Source organism: Salvia splendens, chromosome 4 (genome assembly GCF_004379255.2).
Source record: "Salvia splendens isolate huo1 chromosome 4, SspV2, whole genome shotgun sequence".
Classification (NCBI taxonomy): domain Eukaryota; kingdom Viridiplantae; phylum Streptophyta; class Magnoliopsida; order Lamiales; family Lamiaceae; genus Salvia; species Salvia splendens.
The window spans coordinates 476,984-495,571 of NC_056035.1; the positions used below are offsets into that span (position 1 = coordinate 476,984).

Here is an 18,588-nt window from a genome sequence, read left to right on the forward strand (position 1 = left end):
CACATCACCATTTAGTCCCCTAAATCAAATTTGATTATCACATTGCACATATACCTTAGAGATATTCTGCAAAAGGGCCATATTCAAACCATACCGAATCAATGAAGTTGACCCGGCCACTCTAAGTTCAGTCTTACAAGCGAAGACATCCACCCCCTTTTCATCTCTAAAGATCACACCCAATCCAACTCGACCATTCTAGAGAACATTTATATCATCATAAGAGTGCCCGATGGAGGAGGTTCCCATTTCTGCAAACTGCAATGTTCAATTTTATTTCCAGCATTCTTTTCAAAAGTGTGAGACATTTCCATCCAATTTTTGTGAGCCAATGAAAGTATTTCTTTCCAATTAAAAACTTTTTGGTCAAAGTAAAATTCGTTTCTCCTCTTCCAAATATTCCATGCAGTACAAGCAAAAAGTGCAAAGGTTTCATGGAGTAATTTTTCCAAAAGAGACCACCAAACCACTTGCTTAAAAGAAGAGCTATTAAGGAGATGAGAGTCCACGCGAAGAGGGTCATACCTCCAAGTATTAACCACTTCAGTACAGTGTAGCAATAGATGATCACTTGACTCACAACTCAAGCCACAAATCTCACAAATAGATCCCGCATCAATGCCTCGACGATAAAGATTTTCCTTAGTGGGCAAGCTGTTTACAGTTTACACATGTTCTCCACAAGAAGTGTAGGTTCTTGGTGTAACTTTAGAATGCCACAATCTTTTCCAGCCGTTTTCCAGTCTACTTGAGGATGTTTTATATTATTGACTTTTCCCAAGAAATGTACCTGCCAAGTGATACGTTCTCCTGATCGAATATATTCCTTTCTTATCATATTCTCATATTCGTTTATCATCCAGTATACGAGTGCTAAGTGGTATAGCACAAATACGATCCGCTTCATCCTTGTTAAAAAGTTTGTATATTGTCTCTTCTTTCCGTGTCAAATTTTGTTGGTCAATCATGTTAGAGACTAAGGAGTTTTCTGTTCCTTGGAAGGTTTTTTTCGGAGGATGCAAGCAAAACGAGTACAACTAATTGGTAATCTTCTTTACTTTCAAAAGTCAACTCATAATTAGTTTTACAATTTCAGCACATTGAGAAAATTGAAATGGGCTATAATAATTTTGAAAGGAAATTATGTAAGTAATCATTTTTAAAATTGCATTATCCTGTTATACCGAGTAATTATCATATTTAAAATCGCATTATCATTATTTGTCAAATTAAATTAGTATTAGTATTAAATTAAACTACAGTTTGTAAAATCACAGTCAGCATCAGTTTGTAAAAATCCGATGACGGCGCGGCCTCTGCTCCGCGCCAGCACAATGTAAACGCCTAGTCAGAAAGAGGCAGGCAGTAGCGCGCCACCTCGCCTCCTCCGCTACCAGCCGTATCCCGCCGCGGTGTCTCCGCCTCCGCACGCCGCCTGCAGCCTCCAGGTAATTTGTGGTGTTTTTCGCTTTTCTGATCCACAAATCTATCCATTACGAACAGGTTAGAATTAGCATCATAGACTGTAGATTCACACATTTAATTTAACAGTCATCATACAATATTACGATTTGTTGTTGAAATAAAACTAAATTTAAATCATATTGTTATAGTTTAATTTGAAGTATTCTATGCGAAGAAGTCTTATCCGATAGTTGCAGCATATTTAATTAATTTCAACAGCTAATTGTTATATCAAAATGGCTATATTTTATCATGAAGCAGCTTGTGATGTTAACTGTTAACGCGTTTCTGTGATCAAGGTTGCAATATTATGTCAAAATGTCATGCTAATGATTATATTAACAAAGGTAACTGTATTTCACAAACAAGCTCAAACTCATTCCTAGTTTCCTACCCTTTGTTTGCTGCACCTTTTTCTCTCTAACTTGCTGTTAGAGATTGATGGCAGCTTATGCAGCTCTGACTTCGCTCATGCATATCTTAGATGATATCAAGCATCATCCTTCCCCTCCGATTTCTATCGACGAACAACAAGCTGAATCCCTCACTCAAACTGTCACCTCCTTGCAAGAATTTCTTGAAACCTATAATTCCCCTGTTGCCAACACAAGCGAAGCCGATCCGTTAGAGATTCGTATTGCAGAGGCAGCATATGCAGCCCAAGATGTGATCGAGTCCCATATTGTGGACATGATCAAGCTGCGTAAATCCAGTGGAGCTTATCATGGACAAATACACTCGGGAGGAGAAACCAGTACTTCTGCTGGCTCCAGCTCTCAAAGTAAACCGCTCATGTGGTCCAATTACTTTGGATGTCTAATGAAGCCCATAAATAATGGCAGGAAAATCAGTTACGTCGATAATCTTTATCGATGTTTGAAGAAAGTGATAAAAGACATGGATTTGGTCAAGAAGGAGGCGATGAAGATATCTGTGTCCGAAGCTCAGCTCCACAGAAGTCTCTCAACATCTGGTGGTTCGTCGAGATCTTCCATCATGGTGGGGTTTGATGATGTATCACTTGAAATCATGCACAAGCTCACCAATGGACAAGACGATCGCCAACTCCAAGTCATCCCTGTTGTAGGCTTGGGAGGGATTGGTAAGACCACTCTCGCTAAACATGTTTATGCACAACCGTTGATTAAGGTGCATTTTGATGTTTGTGCATGGGTTACTGTTTCCCAAAATTTTGACATTAGAGAAATCCTTTTTGAGTTGCTTTCTCAAGCCAACAAAAAAAGCAAGGAAGAAATGAGTGAAAATGAAGTAGGATTAGCACTCCACAAATATTTATTCAATAGAAGGTTTATAATTGTTATGGATGACATGTGGAGTGTCGATGCATGGGATAAGATGCAAAATTTCTTTCCTGATAATTGGAATGGTAGTCGCATAGTGGTGACGACTAGGCAATCGCAGTTGAGTTCTCAATTGAACAGCAATTATTGCCTTCGATTGGAGTTATTAGATGAGGTTAGTAGCTGGGATCTATTCTCCAACTCTGTGTTTGGGGAGGAAAGTTTTCCAGTTGAATTGGAGGAAATTGGGAAGAAAATTGTAGAGAATTGCGGAGGACTTCCTTTAGCAATTGTTGTGGTGGGAGGTGTTTTGAAAAAGGTGGAACACACTAAAGAATGTTGGGAATCAATAAGAAAAAACTCAAGTTCAGTAGTGAATTCAGCTGATGATGATTTTTGCTTGAATATTCTAAAACTAAGCTACAGTTATTTGCCAATGTATTTGAAGCCATGTTTTCTATACATGGGAGTGTTTGATGAAGACCGTGCAGTTCGTGTCTCAACACTCGTCAAGTTGTGGGTTTCGGAAGGGTTTCTAAGACCACAAAGTGGGAAAAGCTTGGAAACGAGTGCAAAAGAGTACTTATATGAGCTAGTTGATAGAAATCTCATTCTAGTTCATGAGTTAGGGTGTACTGGAAACATAAAGTACTGCAAAGTTCATGATCTATTGAGAGACCTTTGTTGCAGAGAAGCTGGGAAAGAGGGCTTTTATTATGTGACAGGGAAACATAAGTCTCAGGCCTTAAATAGGCAACGTTGTGTTGTTATTCCTGGAGGCACTTCAAAGGATAAGGCTTGGGAGGCCTTACGATCTGTTCCGCTTGCTCGTTCTCTTGTATGTCATAGCATGGAATTTGTTCCGATGCCTGAGTCAAAACTGTTGAGGACATTGAAAGCTTATGATAGAGATAGATATGGAACCCATGAATATTTGTTAGATGGTCTGTTCCAGTTTGTGAACTCGCGGTATCTTGCTGTTGGAGTTCAGTTTGTTGGGAGCATGTATGATATCCCTTCTTCAGTTAGTTTTCTTTGGAATTTACACACACTGATCATTTTCCATTCTACAAGTTTTGTTGCATCAAGTTTTTGGATGATGCCTCAACTTAGGCATTTTGAATCCTATAAAGGAGCACTGGGTCTACGACGTCCTCCTAATGGAAATGTTGTCATCATGTACGAACTACAAACGCTCAAAGGAGTTAATCTTTTGAATTTGGATTGGGATTTGAATTTCCCCAACATAAAGAAATTGGCAATAAATAGTGGAGAGTTTCAAAATCTCGAGTCCATGAATACACTAGAGTCCTATACTAATTGGTGGCAGGTTAAAGGGAATACCTTCCCACACTCTCTTAAGAAGTTGAGCTTGGGATCACACTACTCCAACTGGGATGTGAATGAAGTGATGCTAAAAAACATAGGTGCATTACCTCTTCTTCAGAAGCTTAAATTGGAACGAGCTCATTTCCAAAAAGGCGTGTGGGAAACGAGTGAAGAACAGTTCCCCAGCCTCCAATTCTTGGAACTCAAATGGTGTCCTTTGGTATCCTGGATAACAGAGAGCTCTCACTTTCCATGCCTTGAGAAAATTCGCCTTTACGCGTTAAAGGAATTGGAGGAGATCCCTTGTGAAATTGGTGAAATACCAACGATGCAATCAATTCACTTGAAATATTGCAGGGAATCAGTGGTGGAGTCTGCCAAGACGATAGCAGAGGAGCAAGATGAATTACAAGTTCGAGTTGTGCTCTTCAACAACAGCAACAACCAAGCGCTACGGAGACTCGCAAGCCCCAACTTTCAAGTTGAGATAGACTATTTTTAATCTGAAACATTGAGGTAATGAGGCTGTTACAATAATGCATTTGATGGTACATTGGTTTCCATTTTCAGTTTGTAGGTAAACATATATAGACAGAAATGTGCTGGTTATAGCGTCTAGCAACTCATTAGTGTCACTTGCATATTCCTGAATAGTGAGTGTGGTTTGATAAGGGTTATTTATTACTCATCTGCAGATGTAATCTCTGTCTGTTGATGGACTGATGAGGCCGCTTCTGTCGGAAGTAGTTCTTGGGGATTGACACCAACTGTTTTCGTTGTGTTCTGTATTGAGAATGCGTATTTCTTTGCAACTACTGTTTGAGCATGTAACTCTTATTTTTGTTGCTACCAGTTGGCTTGTTTATTTGCTTAAATTTGTTGCAAATAATAAATTCATTGGCTTGTTTATTTTTGTTTAAAATAATAAATTTTTGGTTTGATTATTTTGTGATTCCCCACTCAGGCTCAGGCTGTTGCAAATGGCTGTGATTTATTCTTGAGCCCAAGTTTTCCTATTTTTGGTGCAAACATTTGAAAGGAAAGCGTAGTCGCTGTTTTAGCATAACATAATTACAAGTATTAGAAGTTTATTAAAAACAGGTTTAGGAATTTTCATATAGAACGAGCTCACACCATTTTTAATCAATGTTCAGACTTTGGTTTATGAAGTTATCCACTGTTCAATGGCTGATTCCTAACAATCCATTTCCTTTCTTTGAAGGCCTTAAATTCTATGACGCTTTCATAAGCGACGGCTGACGTGGAAGTCTAGTCATCAATTTTTTAATTTTTTAAATTGTGGTGGGTCCCTAGAGCCTTCAATCTTAATATTTTATTGACATTATTAAATCTTAAAATCTAATGGGGTAGATTATAAATAGTTGAAGTACGTACAAATCCACTATAAACTGAAATATTATTCAATAGATTAACTTTGTAAAATAGGATAGTAACACTAAGAATCCCTGTTATTATAATCTATTGACTATCCAAGCCTCCTAGCTCAACTGGTTGAGAAGGGAGGCAAGGATATCGTCAATTCAAAAAGTCTTGAGTTTGAATCATGGATGGTGCAACTTGGGATTAATTTCCCATGTGGGCCTGTTCAAGGTTGTTTCCTTGGGGCTTGGCAAGCTTTCGAGCCTGGACGCGCCTGAAGTGGCACGAGTCTTCGGATCCAGACCCGGCTGACCAGGACCCATCGAACGGGGGGCTAGAGAGCGGGCGTGAACAAGGCTTGCTGCGGAATTCCCGGCGGAATTCCCCGTGGAATTCCCTAAAACACCTTCTGCCTCGTCATACGGACTCCCCACTGCCTTGCCACGTCATACAGAATTCTCACTACATAGTAGCGGAATTCCTTGCCGAATTACCTCGACTTCCGCGCCGTGGACTTTTGCCCAACCGGGCGACGGCGGCGGGCCTCGGCGGGGGGAGTTTCGCGGAACCAGCACTGCTACTATACTCTCCGGAGACGCTGATCTTCGTCCGCTTCGGCCTGTCAGATTCAACACCCGCAGTGAACTTGGGCGAAGACTGCACCACAAGAAACACCGGCCAATACTTGAATTCCCCGAAGCCCTTCTCAGCGTCGGGGAACTGCGGATGAGCCAAAAGCTTCACATCCTCGGCAGACATGCCGTTGGTTGCCGAACGGAGGTTGTTTGTGTAAATGCAGGCAAATCGACTGAGCTGCCTCTTCAACCGTTCCCACTGTTTCAGGCATTGCTCCGCGTTGTGCGCCTTCCCCCTTGCGGTTTGAACTGGAGGTAGCTTTGGCTAATGCGCCACCACATCCGGTCGATGTCCTGGTTCGCCCCGACGTATGGATCCTCCACTACACTAATCCACGCCTTCGCCAGCGTGATGCACTCGTCCATGCTCCAGACGGTCCTCTTGTTTCCGCTGGATCCCTCCCCACCTCGCCTTCGTACACCGGGACGCCCCGTCCCCTGCCCCTCATTCGCCTGGTCCTCCCTGCCCTCCCCGTCGCCGGTGGTGAGCTGGCGGGAGTATCCCGGACCGGAGAAAGCCCCAACTCCTCGAACGAGAACGTGTCGACACTAGCGAACTGAGTCTCGAGAGGAGAGCTCGCCGGGTAGTCCGTCGACAGTAAATCCATAAACGGCCGATAGACGTTGTCCACCGGCGATTGGTGGACCCCCTTCCTACTCCCTCGCAGCGTCAGGCGACCCATGCATCTGGGGCATCATCCTCGTACTCGCCCAGGGCATCTGGGGCATCATCTCATACCACTGCGGGTACATGTTGTAGTACCCGGGCATCATTCCCGGTGGCATTTGAGACTGGGGCATCATCCCCAGCATTTGAGGCATCGCAGCGGACATCGGCGTACTCCCTCCGATGGGAAAATGGGGCGCCGGTGACTCGCTCGAGGCGGGGGAATCGCTGTCGTGGTGCTCCATCGTTGATTCGAAAGAGAGGTATTTTTAGAGAGAGAGAAACTTGTTAATACAAGTGATACAAATGAAATGAAGTTCAACGGGATGTATATATAGGAACCGAAAAAAATAACATTTAATGAATTTCGCGCGGAATTCTGCGAGCGTCAACGCAATGGCGGACGTCCGTACGGAATTTCCGCACGCCGGTGGGAATTCCGCGTGGACGTCCGCCATTGCGGATGCTCTAAATAGAGCACAAAAAGATATTAGATTCAATCGAGGCAGGTGGACTAATAGTGGCCCACCCAACACTTGTATCGACCCTTGAAACATAAGAGTTCAGTAGTCTCCCACTTAAACGACTCAACAAAACAGTAGTACATGGTCGTTTTGTGTTTGTGAATTAGTGAGAAATGCAATTTTGTTGAGGTACTTGAGCTCCTCAAACTTGTCTTCTTCGTCTACATAACATATCCCTTGTCGTACACTTGTTCTTGTGGGTTGGTGAGGCCATCCACAACGCTGTTCCTATACCGTTCCTAAACCGTTCCTTAAACTACTATTTGCGGGCCCCACTGTACTTTTTTACTCCATTCCTTAACTAAGGAACGGAACCTGCAACCCTCCGTTCCTTAACCGTTCCTTAACCGTTCCTTAAATTACTATTCATTCAATTTCATTTTTTATTTTTATTTCCAACTCAATTCAATTAAAACAAACACACTTTAATAAAATTAAAATAACATTACAACTTAAAATTCAAAAAAATAGAAAAAGACATAATTAAAATCCTAAAAAAATAAAAATTGACATAATTTAAAATACAATTTTATAGAGACAACCAAGAATAAGTTTGTCCCACATCGAAAGTGGAACATAAAACATTCAAGGATGTCTCTATAAAATAGAGACAACCAAGAATGAGTTTGTCCCACATCGAAAGTGGAACATAAAACATTCAAGGTTGTCTCTATAAAATAGAGATAACCAAGAATGAGTTTGTCCCACATCGAAAGTGGAACATGAAACATTCAAGGATGTCTCTATAAAAGAGAGACAACCAAGAAAGAGTTTTTCCCACATCGAAAGTGGAACATAAAACATTCAAGGATGTCTCTATAAAATAGAGATAATCAAGAATGAGTTTGTCCCACATCGAAAGTGGAACATAAAACATTCAAGGATGTCTCTATAAAATAGAGACAACCAAGAATGAGTTTGTCCCACATCGAAAGTGGAACATAAAACATTCAAGGTTGTCTCTATAAAATAGAGATAACCAAGAATGAGTTTGTCCCACATCGAAAGTGGAACATGAAACATTCAAGGATGTCTCTATAAAAGAGAGACAACCAAGAAAGAGTTTTTCCCACATCGAAAGTGGAACATAAAACATTCAAGGATGTCTCTATAAAATAGAGATAATCAAGAATGAGTTTGTCCCACATCGAAAGTGGAACATAAAATATTCAAGGATGTCTCTATAAAATAGAGACAACCAAGATGAGTTTGTCCCACATCGAAAGTGGAACATGAAACATTCAAGGATGTCTCTATAAAAGAGAGACAACCAAGAAAGAGTTTTTCCCACATCGAAAGTGGAACATAAAACATTCAAGGATGTCTCTATAAAATAGAGATAATCAAGAATGAGTTTGTCCCACATCGAAAGTGGAACATAAAATATTCAAGGATGTCTCTATAAAATAGAGACAACCAAGATGAGTTTGTCCCACATCGAAAGTGGAACAAAAAACATTCAAGGATGTCTCTATAAAAGAGAGACAACCAAGAATGAGATTCATAAATTCGCAAGCCCATCAAATATATATGGGCTAATACGAATTTCTAGTATTCATTTATTTGTAAAAATTGTTTTTAAATATAAAAAACAATTTTTATAAATAAAAATATTTTTTTTTTATTAAATTCGATTTTTTAAAAAAAAAAATCGAATTATTGCGTCACCGTGACGACGCCCACTCGCGGGGCAGCGAGTGGGCGTCACGCGTCGAATGGGAGGCCGCCACGTCGCCTCGGCGCGTGGCGGAACGTGTCGTGCCGCGTCTCGCGGGAACGGCACCCGGCACGGCACCGGCACGGAATGGCGACGACACGGGCGGCTGCAACGCGTGCCGCCGCGGTTCCGTTCCTCCGGAACGAAATAAGGCACCGCAACGGCACGCGTTGCGGATGCTCTGAGTGTGCTAGGGTTTTTCATCATTGCCCACGCACTGAATACACATCCTGCCTGAAAAGGAAAATTGTTGGTACAATGAGATCCAATTTTGATGTGATCTCATATGACTGACTATGACATTAAAACCATATTCTTATTTTATTACTCTTTTACTCTATTTTTATTTGTTTTGTTCTTTAATTATCTAATTATTACTCTTTTACTGTAATTGTAGGCACTAGTAGGAATTTAAGGGATAATAATTTCGTTTATCGTGCTTATTAGTGCTCTAAATTACCTATCGTCACTCCAAGAACACGAGAATACAGAAGCCATATATATATAAATGAGTGAGGCACTTGCATTCAAAGGTCGTTTAACAATACAATAGGAACCAAATGCAAAGGGTGTTTCCTCCTAACAGTACTATCCAAATCTAAATCTAAATGATAGAGAAGCGGATGCTCTAATCCGAATCACATTCTCCTTCCTGCACCAAAAGGTATGCATTCCAGATGGTTCCCTTTGAAATCAAAGGAGCTCTCCTCAAATCAAAGGCTTTATGCTGGTCGATCATGCTATCGAACAGCTTGTCTAATTTTCGATACATCCGTTGGGTCTTCAACGGAAGCAGCAAGCTGATGGAAGGATAGAGATCGATCGGCCAACAAGAACCCCGTCGCCACCTGGACGGATTATTCAAGTCTTTGCCCCGACCACCACCCTCCTTGTAACATCGTACGACGTCATCCCTGACAGATTAGCCGGAGATCCTTCTCGTGTTAAGGACCTAAATCCCTAACGTTCGGTAGAACGGATAACAAGATAAATCCGGCGCCCGTGAGGGTCGGCGGAGGAAGAATCTGGGTGGCTGTGCGCGGGTTCCAACCCGTCGGGCAGCGACTGCAGATCTGATATACGTCCCGGTTGTGCGCGGTGAGATTCCGTCGGGCAGCGACTGCAGATCTGATATACGTCCCGGTTGTGAGCGGTGAGATTCCGTCGGGCAGCAGGTGGCGTAGGGATTAAGGATTCAACGTAATATGCAAGGGACTTGGCCAAAATAATATATTCATTGAATGAATAAAAAGATAACAGTCTATGACTTAATGAACAAGAAAACAAAGATATAGAAAGAGATGTGCTAAATCCCTATAATATCTAAACTAAATAATAATAATATAGGTTCGTATCACTCCTTCCCAAGAAGCCATCTGTTTGCAGAGGCTCAAAGTCTCCTCCTCTCTTATGTGGCGGAAGGACTGCACGCGACGATGTCGCCACTGGCGGAAGCGATCTGTTTGCAGAGGCTCAAAGTCTCCTCCTCTCTTACGTGGCGGAAGGGCTGCACGCGCCTCGCGCTCAGGAGCTCGAGCGTGCAGATCTTCCTCTTTAGAGGATTCTCTTTATAGTTTTCTACTTTGAGTCAACTTGGACTCTTTTCTTCTTATTTCACTTTCTTCTTGTTAGTTTTGGGTGTAGCCACCTTTACTCCATATCAACCCGCCTCTTCTCAAATGGAAACCCAACTCTCTCATTAATCCATATAACTTCACTTTCGATTACTCTAAACTCAGCACCACATTTGATAGGATCATATGAATTTTAGGCATAATAATAATTTCATTTATTGTGCTTACTACATAATCAAACCTAGTTTTATTAATTATACATCATCACTTGAGAACAAAAGAAGCCATAGATAATAATCAGTCAAACATGTGCAGGTAAAGGTCGTTTCACAATGGGAACCAAATGCAAAGGGTGTTTCCTTCTAACAGTGCCACCAAAGGACTCCGTCATATCCAAATCTTCATGTTTCATCCCGTTGGGCATTTTCCAATCAAAATGATACAGAAACATAGCCAGCAGAAACTCTACGTTTGCCAGTCCAGTCCGAACGGGCACATTCTCCTTCCTGAACCAAAAGGTATATATTCTAGATTGTTCCCTTTGAAATCAACCGAGCTCTCCTCGAATCTCTCTTGTATAAACTTCCCTGCATCGTTCCAATACTCGGGATCCCTTCCCAGTGCCCATGCATTCACTATCACTCTGTTTTTTGCTGGGATTTCATATTCATCAATTAGTACTAGTATGTTTCATCTTAGATTCTTCTTACTCAAAAATCACAATCAAAATTTGAAAATTGAGAATGAAAGAAGCACAAACCAGAACCACAGCTTTGATATTCTCAGTGGTAAGAGGGAATTCAGTTCCATCTTGCTGAATATTGAGCAGACCATCCACCAGATCTTCCACGTCGCCACCATCACCGGCGGCTTTATGCTCCTCGGTGGTGCTATCGAGCAGTTTGTCTACTTTCCGGTACATCCGTTGGATCTTGAACTGGTCTCCAGTGATCAACGGCAGCAACTACGCTTCCTTTTCGGTTCAAAATTTTTTTAACCTGAACCAAACCACGCTTCTAAAATCAGCGGTTTCGGTTCGGATAAATTCTCACGGTTCCGCAGTTTACCGCCGGAACCGTAAACCTTGGGCACCTCTAGTTATATAGCTTGCAATATCACATTAAAAAAATACAGTAGTTAGTACTCCATTCGTTCCCTTATACTTGAGTCATTTTTTCATTTCGAGAAGTTTCTCATAGTTGAGTCATTGCCATATATAGTACTTCCTCCGTCCCATAATGGTATGATAAAGTAAGAGAGAGGAGGAGAATGGTAGTAGAGTTAGTGGATAGTTGGACCTACATTATTAAATTGATATAACTTTTCAAAAATGGAATCCACATATTTTTGTTAGACGAACGGAAATGGAAAGTGCACATATTTTTATGGGACGGAGGGAGTATAACATTTTTCTCTTTCTTACTTTACTTTCTCTTACTTTATTCACTTTTTACTTTATTCCCTTTACTTTTTCTTCTCTTACTTTTATTTTCTATCTATTTAACACACTCAAAATCTTTTTCTTAAACTCCGTGCCGAAAAGTTTCGCATCAACTATGAAGGAACGGAGGGAGTACTCATGCATTACTTACCTTGTAATGGAAGATTAATACTTTGCGATTTAACTACAAGCACCTGATTAATTTAATTTTACAATTTTGGTCAGAAAATATTAATTTTAGTGCTACTAAATCTATAAATTTTACTCCATCCGTCCCCTAATAATTATCCACTTTGGTTTCGGCACAGTTTTTAAGAAATATAAATGAAATTTGATTGAAAAAGTTAGTAAAATATGAGTTTCACTTTTATATTAGTTTTATAATAAAAAATGAGTGGATTGAATTAGTGGAATGTGAAGTCTATTTATCATTAATGATAAAAAGTAAAAGTGAACAATTAATAGATGACACATAAAAATGACAAAAGTGAATAATTAATTAGGGATGGAGGGAAATTAAGAGTAAACGACCAATAAATAACAAGAATTATTGTTAATTTGTTTGGTCAAATAATTGAAATTAGTAAGCAGTCAGCACACGCATTGTGACTCTGATCCTTATTTTATGGAGTACATTGTAAACTTAAATTCAGCACAGTATCAACACAATTTTAACATAACATCAATTGTTGACATTGTGTTGACATTTTTTGTTACTATTATTTTATCATCTGTCGACATTTTCTAACAGTCTAGATCATAGTTTGGAATTTGTACAATATTTAGTGTTTGCATTTGATCACATTCCTATTTAACTATTTTTCACTATTTATTTATGTAGGATTTGATTTGTTTTAGGATTTGTTTTATTTTCTTAATATAAAATTTGTATTCAAATGTGTGTGGAGTCTTCAATAAAAAATTAAATAAAGAAACATAATTATTTCTCTTTTCCAATTCTCATTTTCTCTTCTTCAATTCTCAGTTACATACAAGTGTTAAATAAATATTAATTGTATCTCAGGTCGTGCATTTTTCTTCTAATTTATTTGTTAATTGAAAGTGATGTTGTATTGTGATTTGGATGGCAATGGTTATTTTATTTGAAATTGAGCATCAAATCTCATCTTCTTGAATCAGTCATTGAACGATGCATATACTAATGCCATAGGTAGGAAAGACTCACTGCAATAATAATATTTTTTTTTATGTTAATCGACTTTTTCTGCGTTACAATTTGAATATATAGATAATCAATAATTTCTCAAGAAAGGAGTAGGTTTTTTTCTCTTTTCTTTTTCAATGCCTGCGATCAGCCATATTAGTTAAAATCAAGAAGTAGAGAAGATAGAAGCCATAAAACATAATTTTAGTGGAAATTAATTTTAGACAACAGTGACAAGAAAATGTATCCAGGTAGAAAAGCAAAGGGAACTTAGCTTTGAAACTTTACAAGAAGAGTAACCCCGACAAATCTACAACTACTACTTAAAAATTTTGGAAGTGATGTTGTAATCTTGAATTGGATCTTAATGTTAAATTTATTTGTAATAAACCATTAAAGTCGCGTCCCCTTCTAGAATCAATTGATATGTTAAAGTCTCTGCAATTGACTTTTACAGAAATAGCAGCATTCAAGACTAAAATTTAAATTCATACTTAATGTGTACCAAAAAAAGGTTATGCATTTTTTTACAAAATAAAACAGATTCAATTTCAATCCAAAAGAGGCAGAATTTCAGAATAAACTGAATCATGAAGTCTAGGAAGGTGCTTTTAGTCATTTTCAATATTACATGGAAATTAATCAATAAGAGTTTAGTAGAGAATGAGCAAAGTTAGCAAATGCCAATTACGCTGCTAACAACCTTTTTCCAACTGAAAAAAAGCCAGAGTTTGCAACTGCGTACCGTTTCAGATTGGACCAAAAGACTTCCAGCTGTGCTCATCTGGCACCATAAAGAAAAGCGTAATACGACGCAGTGCTTAATTGTAAACCATATACTTGGGTGTTGCACTGAATTTCTGATATCCTTTGATGACTTTGTTGACAGCATCAAGAAAATCTTTCTCAGTCACCGTCTTCCTTCTTGCACGGATAGCGTACATTCCTGCTTCTGTGCACACACTTCTTATGTCGGCGCCTGATTTTGGACACATTTAGTATATCCATGCCAATACCATCAATTTGATTTTTGTGTACAATATGCAAGCAATAGTTAACAGTTTACCAGTGGAATTTGGGCACAGCCGAGCAAGAAGTTCAAACCGGATGTCCCTCTCACAGTTCATTGTGCGTGTGTGAATCTTGAAAATCTGGGTCCTGCTCTCTAGATCTGGCAGTCCAAATTCTACTTTGCGGTCTAGTCGTCCTGGACGCAAAAGTGCCGGATCAAGAGTATCAGGTCTGCATAGAAAGAACACATTAGTTGAAGAGGCGCAACAAATTTATGTATGCTCGATGATAAAAAGCATGCATATTATTTTCAAAAACGAGTTTCATCAACAATGCATTAAACTGTAGTTGTAGTTCCTATCCTTTTTTTAAGAAAATGGTCAGCTTCAGCTTCAATAATGCATAACTAAGCTAGAACTTGTTATAATCATCAAATTGATAAGGGATAATGAATCGGTGCAGGCACATCTCCTGCAAATTTGAATGTTGTGCTCCTAGTGCACATGCCAAAAGTAATACCCACAATGAAAAAGCTACAAACTGAGGCAAAATAGACTACCAACCGGTTAGTTGCCATCAGAACTTTAATATTTCCACGAGCATCAAATCCATCAAGCTGATTCACAATTTCAAGCATGGTGCGTTGAACCTCATTGTCTCCACCCACCCCATCATCAAAACGTGCGCCTCCAATAGCATCTACTTCATCAAAAAATACAATGCAAGCTTTTTTTGAGCGAGCCATCTGCATAGAGGAAAAGAGAAAAGATACATCAAGTAAATTCCTAGTTAAGATGAAAATTTCTGGGAAAATTAGTAAAACTGAGGGTGTGGCACCTGAAATAGTTCACGAACCATCCTAGCTCCCTCACCAACATATTTCTGAACGAGCTCACTACCAATAACACGGATAAAGCATGCATCGGTTCGATTAGCCACAGCTCTCGCTAGCAGAGTTTTGCCAGTTCCAGGGGGACCATAGCATAGAACACCCTTTGGAGGATCGATCCCCAGCTTTACAAACTTTTCAGGGTGAAGCATAGGCAGCTCAACCACCTGAGGATAGCCATTAATATTCCAGTTGATAATTTTAACCTATAGCTATAGGTATGAAGAGAACATTCCAGCATTGCTATATAACTAACTACCTCTCTCATCTTTTCAATCTGCTCCTTGCATCCTCCAACATCATTGTATGTAACATCTGGCTTTTCCTCCACTGTCATCATTGTAACACTTGGATCAATCTTTGGAGGTAAAGGAATCTGAATTTGATATTTATTCCTGTCCACACTGCAAGAAATGGGCCTTAAACTTCACATCACGACAGCAAAACAAAAAATAAATAAAAGACCACAAACTAACAATCAGAATCTCAGGCCTACCACTTTGACTCCAGAAAGATAATTTATACTCCTTCCGTTTTTTAAAAATAGCAACTATTTCCATTTTAGGTTGCTCCTTAAAAATAGAAACTTTATAATCTTTCTATTTTAGGACATGGACCCCACAATCCACTAACTTTACTTTCACTATTTTTTTACTTACTCTCTCTTACTTCACTCATTTTTCTTTTTATCTCTCTTACTTTACCAATTTTTCTTACTTACTTTACCAATTGTGCATTAAAACCCGTGCCGTTTCAAATGTTTCTACTTTTTTTAATACGGAAGGAGTACATTTTATCTTCAAAATCAACTTATCAATGAAAAGAAACAACTGCAGTTTGGTGAATTGAATGAGGAAGTCCAAAGCCATCTTGCATCTTTAACATGCAACATATCAATGACTCAAAGAACAAGATAAGAGGAGAAGATAGATATATTAAGGTCCTAAAGAACAGGAATTCTCAGATCACACAATGTTCAGCGTCAATGAATAGTTCTTGACTTTTCAGTGAGTAACCCATTCTAAGTGTGAGTTTACATCACACAAAAAAGTTCAGCAAAGAGAACAACAAACCACGCAATATCCAACTATGCGATGCGTCTAGGAACTTTAGGACCAGAAAATACATATCATAGAATATAAAGATGGAAAGCTCACCCAACACGCATGCCTTCTTCAATATCAGTAGGTGAAACTTTATCACCCAGCCCCACAACAAACTGCAAAGAAAAAAACACACACGATAAACAAAAGATTGACCACACAACACTACTAACAAAAGAAAAGGCATATGTGTCCATCAAATACCGGTCTAAGATACGATACAAGAGAGGTGAGATATAGATATGGTGGTGTTAACCTATCTTATTTTTCTAAGGATGAACAGTAGAAGAAATTATTGGGCAAACCTATGAAAAAGGAAGATAAAATACCTTGGCAATCTGCTTGACATTTATAACATACTTCGCATCCTCTGTATTTGGATTTATTATCTTTGTGCATCGCGCAACCTATTCAAGGAAAAAAAAACTATATCATAAGTTAAGAGTCTCGAGGGATGCATAGTAGACCTGGGAATCTAGAAACAAAACCTGAAGAGGCTGTTCCTCCTGCATCATTTGCTTATCAGATACAAGATCCCACTGACTTGGTGCAGCTAAACCAGTGTCCGATTCCTTAATACCTATTATAAATTTAAAAGAGCATATTAGCAACAAAATGAATGTTAACTAGACAAATTAACCAATTGATCAGGCAACCATTGCAGCCCAGTGGTAGCATTCATGGGGTTCATTAATGAATTCTCCACCCCTACCCCCACCCCAAAGAAGGCGGAATGAGTGTTGGGAGGGAAATAAGAAAAGAAGCAACTACTAAAGATTCGATCAGTTTTGAATATAGTAAATTTGCATACCACATAAATCATTAATCTTCTTCGCCATCTCCTTGATTTCCTTCTCAGCTTTCTTTATGCTGTTCGAGTAAGGTCCCAAACCCTGTGTATACCAACATACAAAAACATTCAATAGCCACACCAAAGCATGCCATGAGTACCATATAAATTCAAATTGCATGTCACAACTCCTTAGGTATTCCAACAAGATCTTACTCATATACAAAATACAGCCACCATAAATAAAATAAAGTTTCAATAATACCGGCAGGTGAATAAGAAAATATGGTAGCACGATGGAACATCATCAAAACTACTCCTAACTCAACTAAATGTTTCACCCATGGATCCAATTGCATATGGCGGTTCATCATATTTATGTGACAATGGTTTGTGCAGTCCCTTTATACTAAGTTTGTTGCTTAGAGCTTAATCAACCTATAAAGACTTCCCATCCCAATTCTTCATCCCCACCATGTCCAAAATATCATGTATTTTAGTCATGAACACTTAATTGTAAGTTTGGTACAATAATATATTAATATGTAGATATCTGGTGTTGCTGAGAAATGGTGAGTCTAAAATGAGCAAATTTTCTCTGTTATATAGGAGTACTATAGAACAAAACATACATATGCAGTGTAGTACTATTAATTTTGCAGGACGTTTCCAATAAAATAATGAAAGACAGAAAAAATGTGAGTGAATATTTATCAGCTAGGTGGAACCAGTCCGACCATCAGCTAACTAAAATCATGGAAAACTAAATGAATTTTCATTTCAACAAAAAAAACATTCATCAGCTAGATCCTAATTGCCTCTCAGTCAGCAATAAACAAATCATAAGTCACGAAGATATTGCACTAAATTAGGGTTTATGAACAAATTAAAAAAGAAAGGAATAAATTACATAGGTTTTGAGGAGGGCGATATCATCTTCATCGAGAGGCTTAGGGTTCTTCTCGTCCTTGATCTCATCCTCTGGATCGTGCGCCATTTCCACAACCTCTAATCGAATTTTCCTCCTTCCAAATTAGTCTAATTTATGTTTTGGTGAAACTTTTCTTGCAGAAGGAGCTGAGTATTTTTAAGATAAAGTGAAAAACAAGTTATTTATACTCGAATTGATTCACGTGGCTTTGTGGGCTGCTTTTTGAAATTAGTTAATAGGCTATATTAAACTTAAAAGCCCAATATACTTATTGGGCTTATATGATAATACGCAGCTAAATTGGTGATTGCTTCCATTTGATTGAGTATTTGAGTGTCACGTAATTACGAAGATAATTACTACTACAATATTATCACTGATCATCTTTAAAAAACACTCCCTCCCTCAACAAAAAATAAGGCTATTTCATTTTTATCCCTTGTTTTGAAAAAATGATAATAAATAGTTAAAGTGGAGAGAAAGAAAAGTAAGAGAGAGAATAATATAGACAAGAGACTTTTCTATATTATTCTCTCTTACTTTTCTTTCTATCCAATTTAATTATTTATTATCATTTTAAAAAACGAGAGATAAAAATGAAATAGCCTTATTTTTCATGGACGGAGGAGGGAGTAGGTAATAGTTTCTCTTTTAAGCAGAGATTTGA

General features: G+C 38.8%; 2 protein-coding genes across 5 annotated transcripts; one reads left to right on the plus strand and one right to left on the minus strand.

Annotated features, from left to right (window-relative positions):
- The first annotated feature begins 891 nt into the window (after window positions 1-891).
- Window positions 892-5,016, plus strand: LOC121797708 (putative late blight resistance protein homolog R1B-16). 3 transcript variants are annotated; one of them, XM_042196389.1, is made up of 5 exons: window positions 892-1,044; window positions 1,263-1,448; window positions 1,764-1,811; window positions 1,900-4,610; window positions 4,790-5,016. In XM_042196389.1, exons 3-4 carry the CDS (start codon window positions 1,788-1,790, stop codon window positions 4,594-4,596), a joined length of 2,721 nt encoding a protein of 906 aa, XP_042052323.1. In that variant the 5' UTR covers window positions 892-1,044; window positions 1,263-1,448; window positions 1,764-1,787; the 3' UTR covers window positions 4,597-4,610; window positions 4,790-5,016. The 3 variants fall into 3 exon arrangements, with proteins under 3 accessions (XP_042052323.1, XP_042052324.1, XP_042052325.1); XM_042196390.1 differs by lacking the exon at window positions 1,764-1,811 and having other exon boundaries at window positions 893-1,044; XM_042196391.1 differs by lacking the exon at window positions 1,764-1,811 and having other exon boundaries at window positions 895-1,044; window positions 1,949-4,610.
- An 8,649-nt stretch (window positions 5,017-13,665) lies between these two features.
- On the minus strand, window positions 13,666-18,064 carry LOC121798373 (26S proteasome regulatory subunit 7). 2 transcript variants are annotated; one of them, XM_042197339.1, is made up of 10 exons: window positions 17,901-18,064; window positions 17,012-17,093; window positions 16,689-16,780; window positions 16,530-16,607; window positions 16,255-16,316; window positions 15,357-15,501; window positions 15,046-15,264; window positions 14,772-14,953; window positions 14,302-14,439; window positions 13,666-14,176 (listed from the first exon to the last, which is right to left on the minus strand). In XM_042197339.1, the coding sequence occupies exons 1-10, from the start codon at window positions 17,985-17,987 to the stop codon at window positions 14,104-14,106; spliced, it is 1,158 nt and encodes a 385-aa protein (XP_042053273.1). In that variant the 5' UTR covers window positions 17,988-18,064; the 3' UTR covers window positions 13,666-14,103. The 2 variants fall into 2 exon arrangements, with proteins under 2 accessions (XP_042053273.1, XP_042053272.1); XM_042197338.1 differs by having other exon boundaries at window positions 14,264-14,439.
- Window positions 18,065-18,588: the final 524 nt, after the last annotated feature.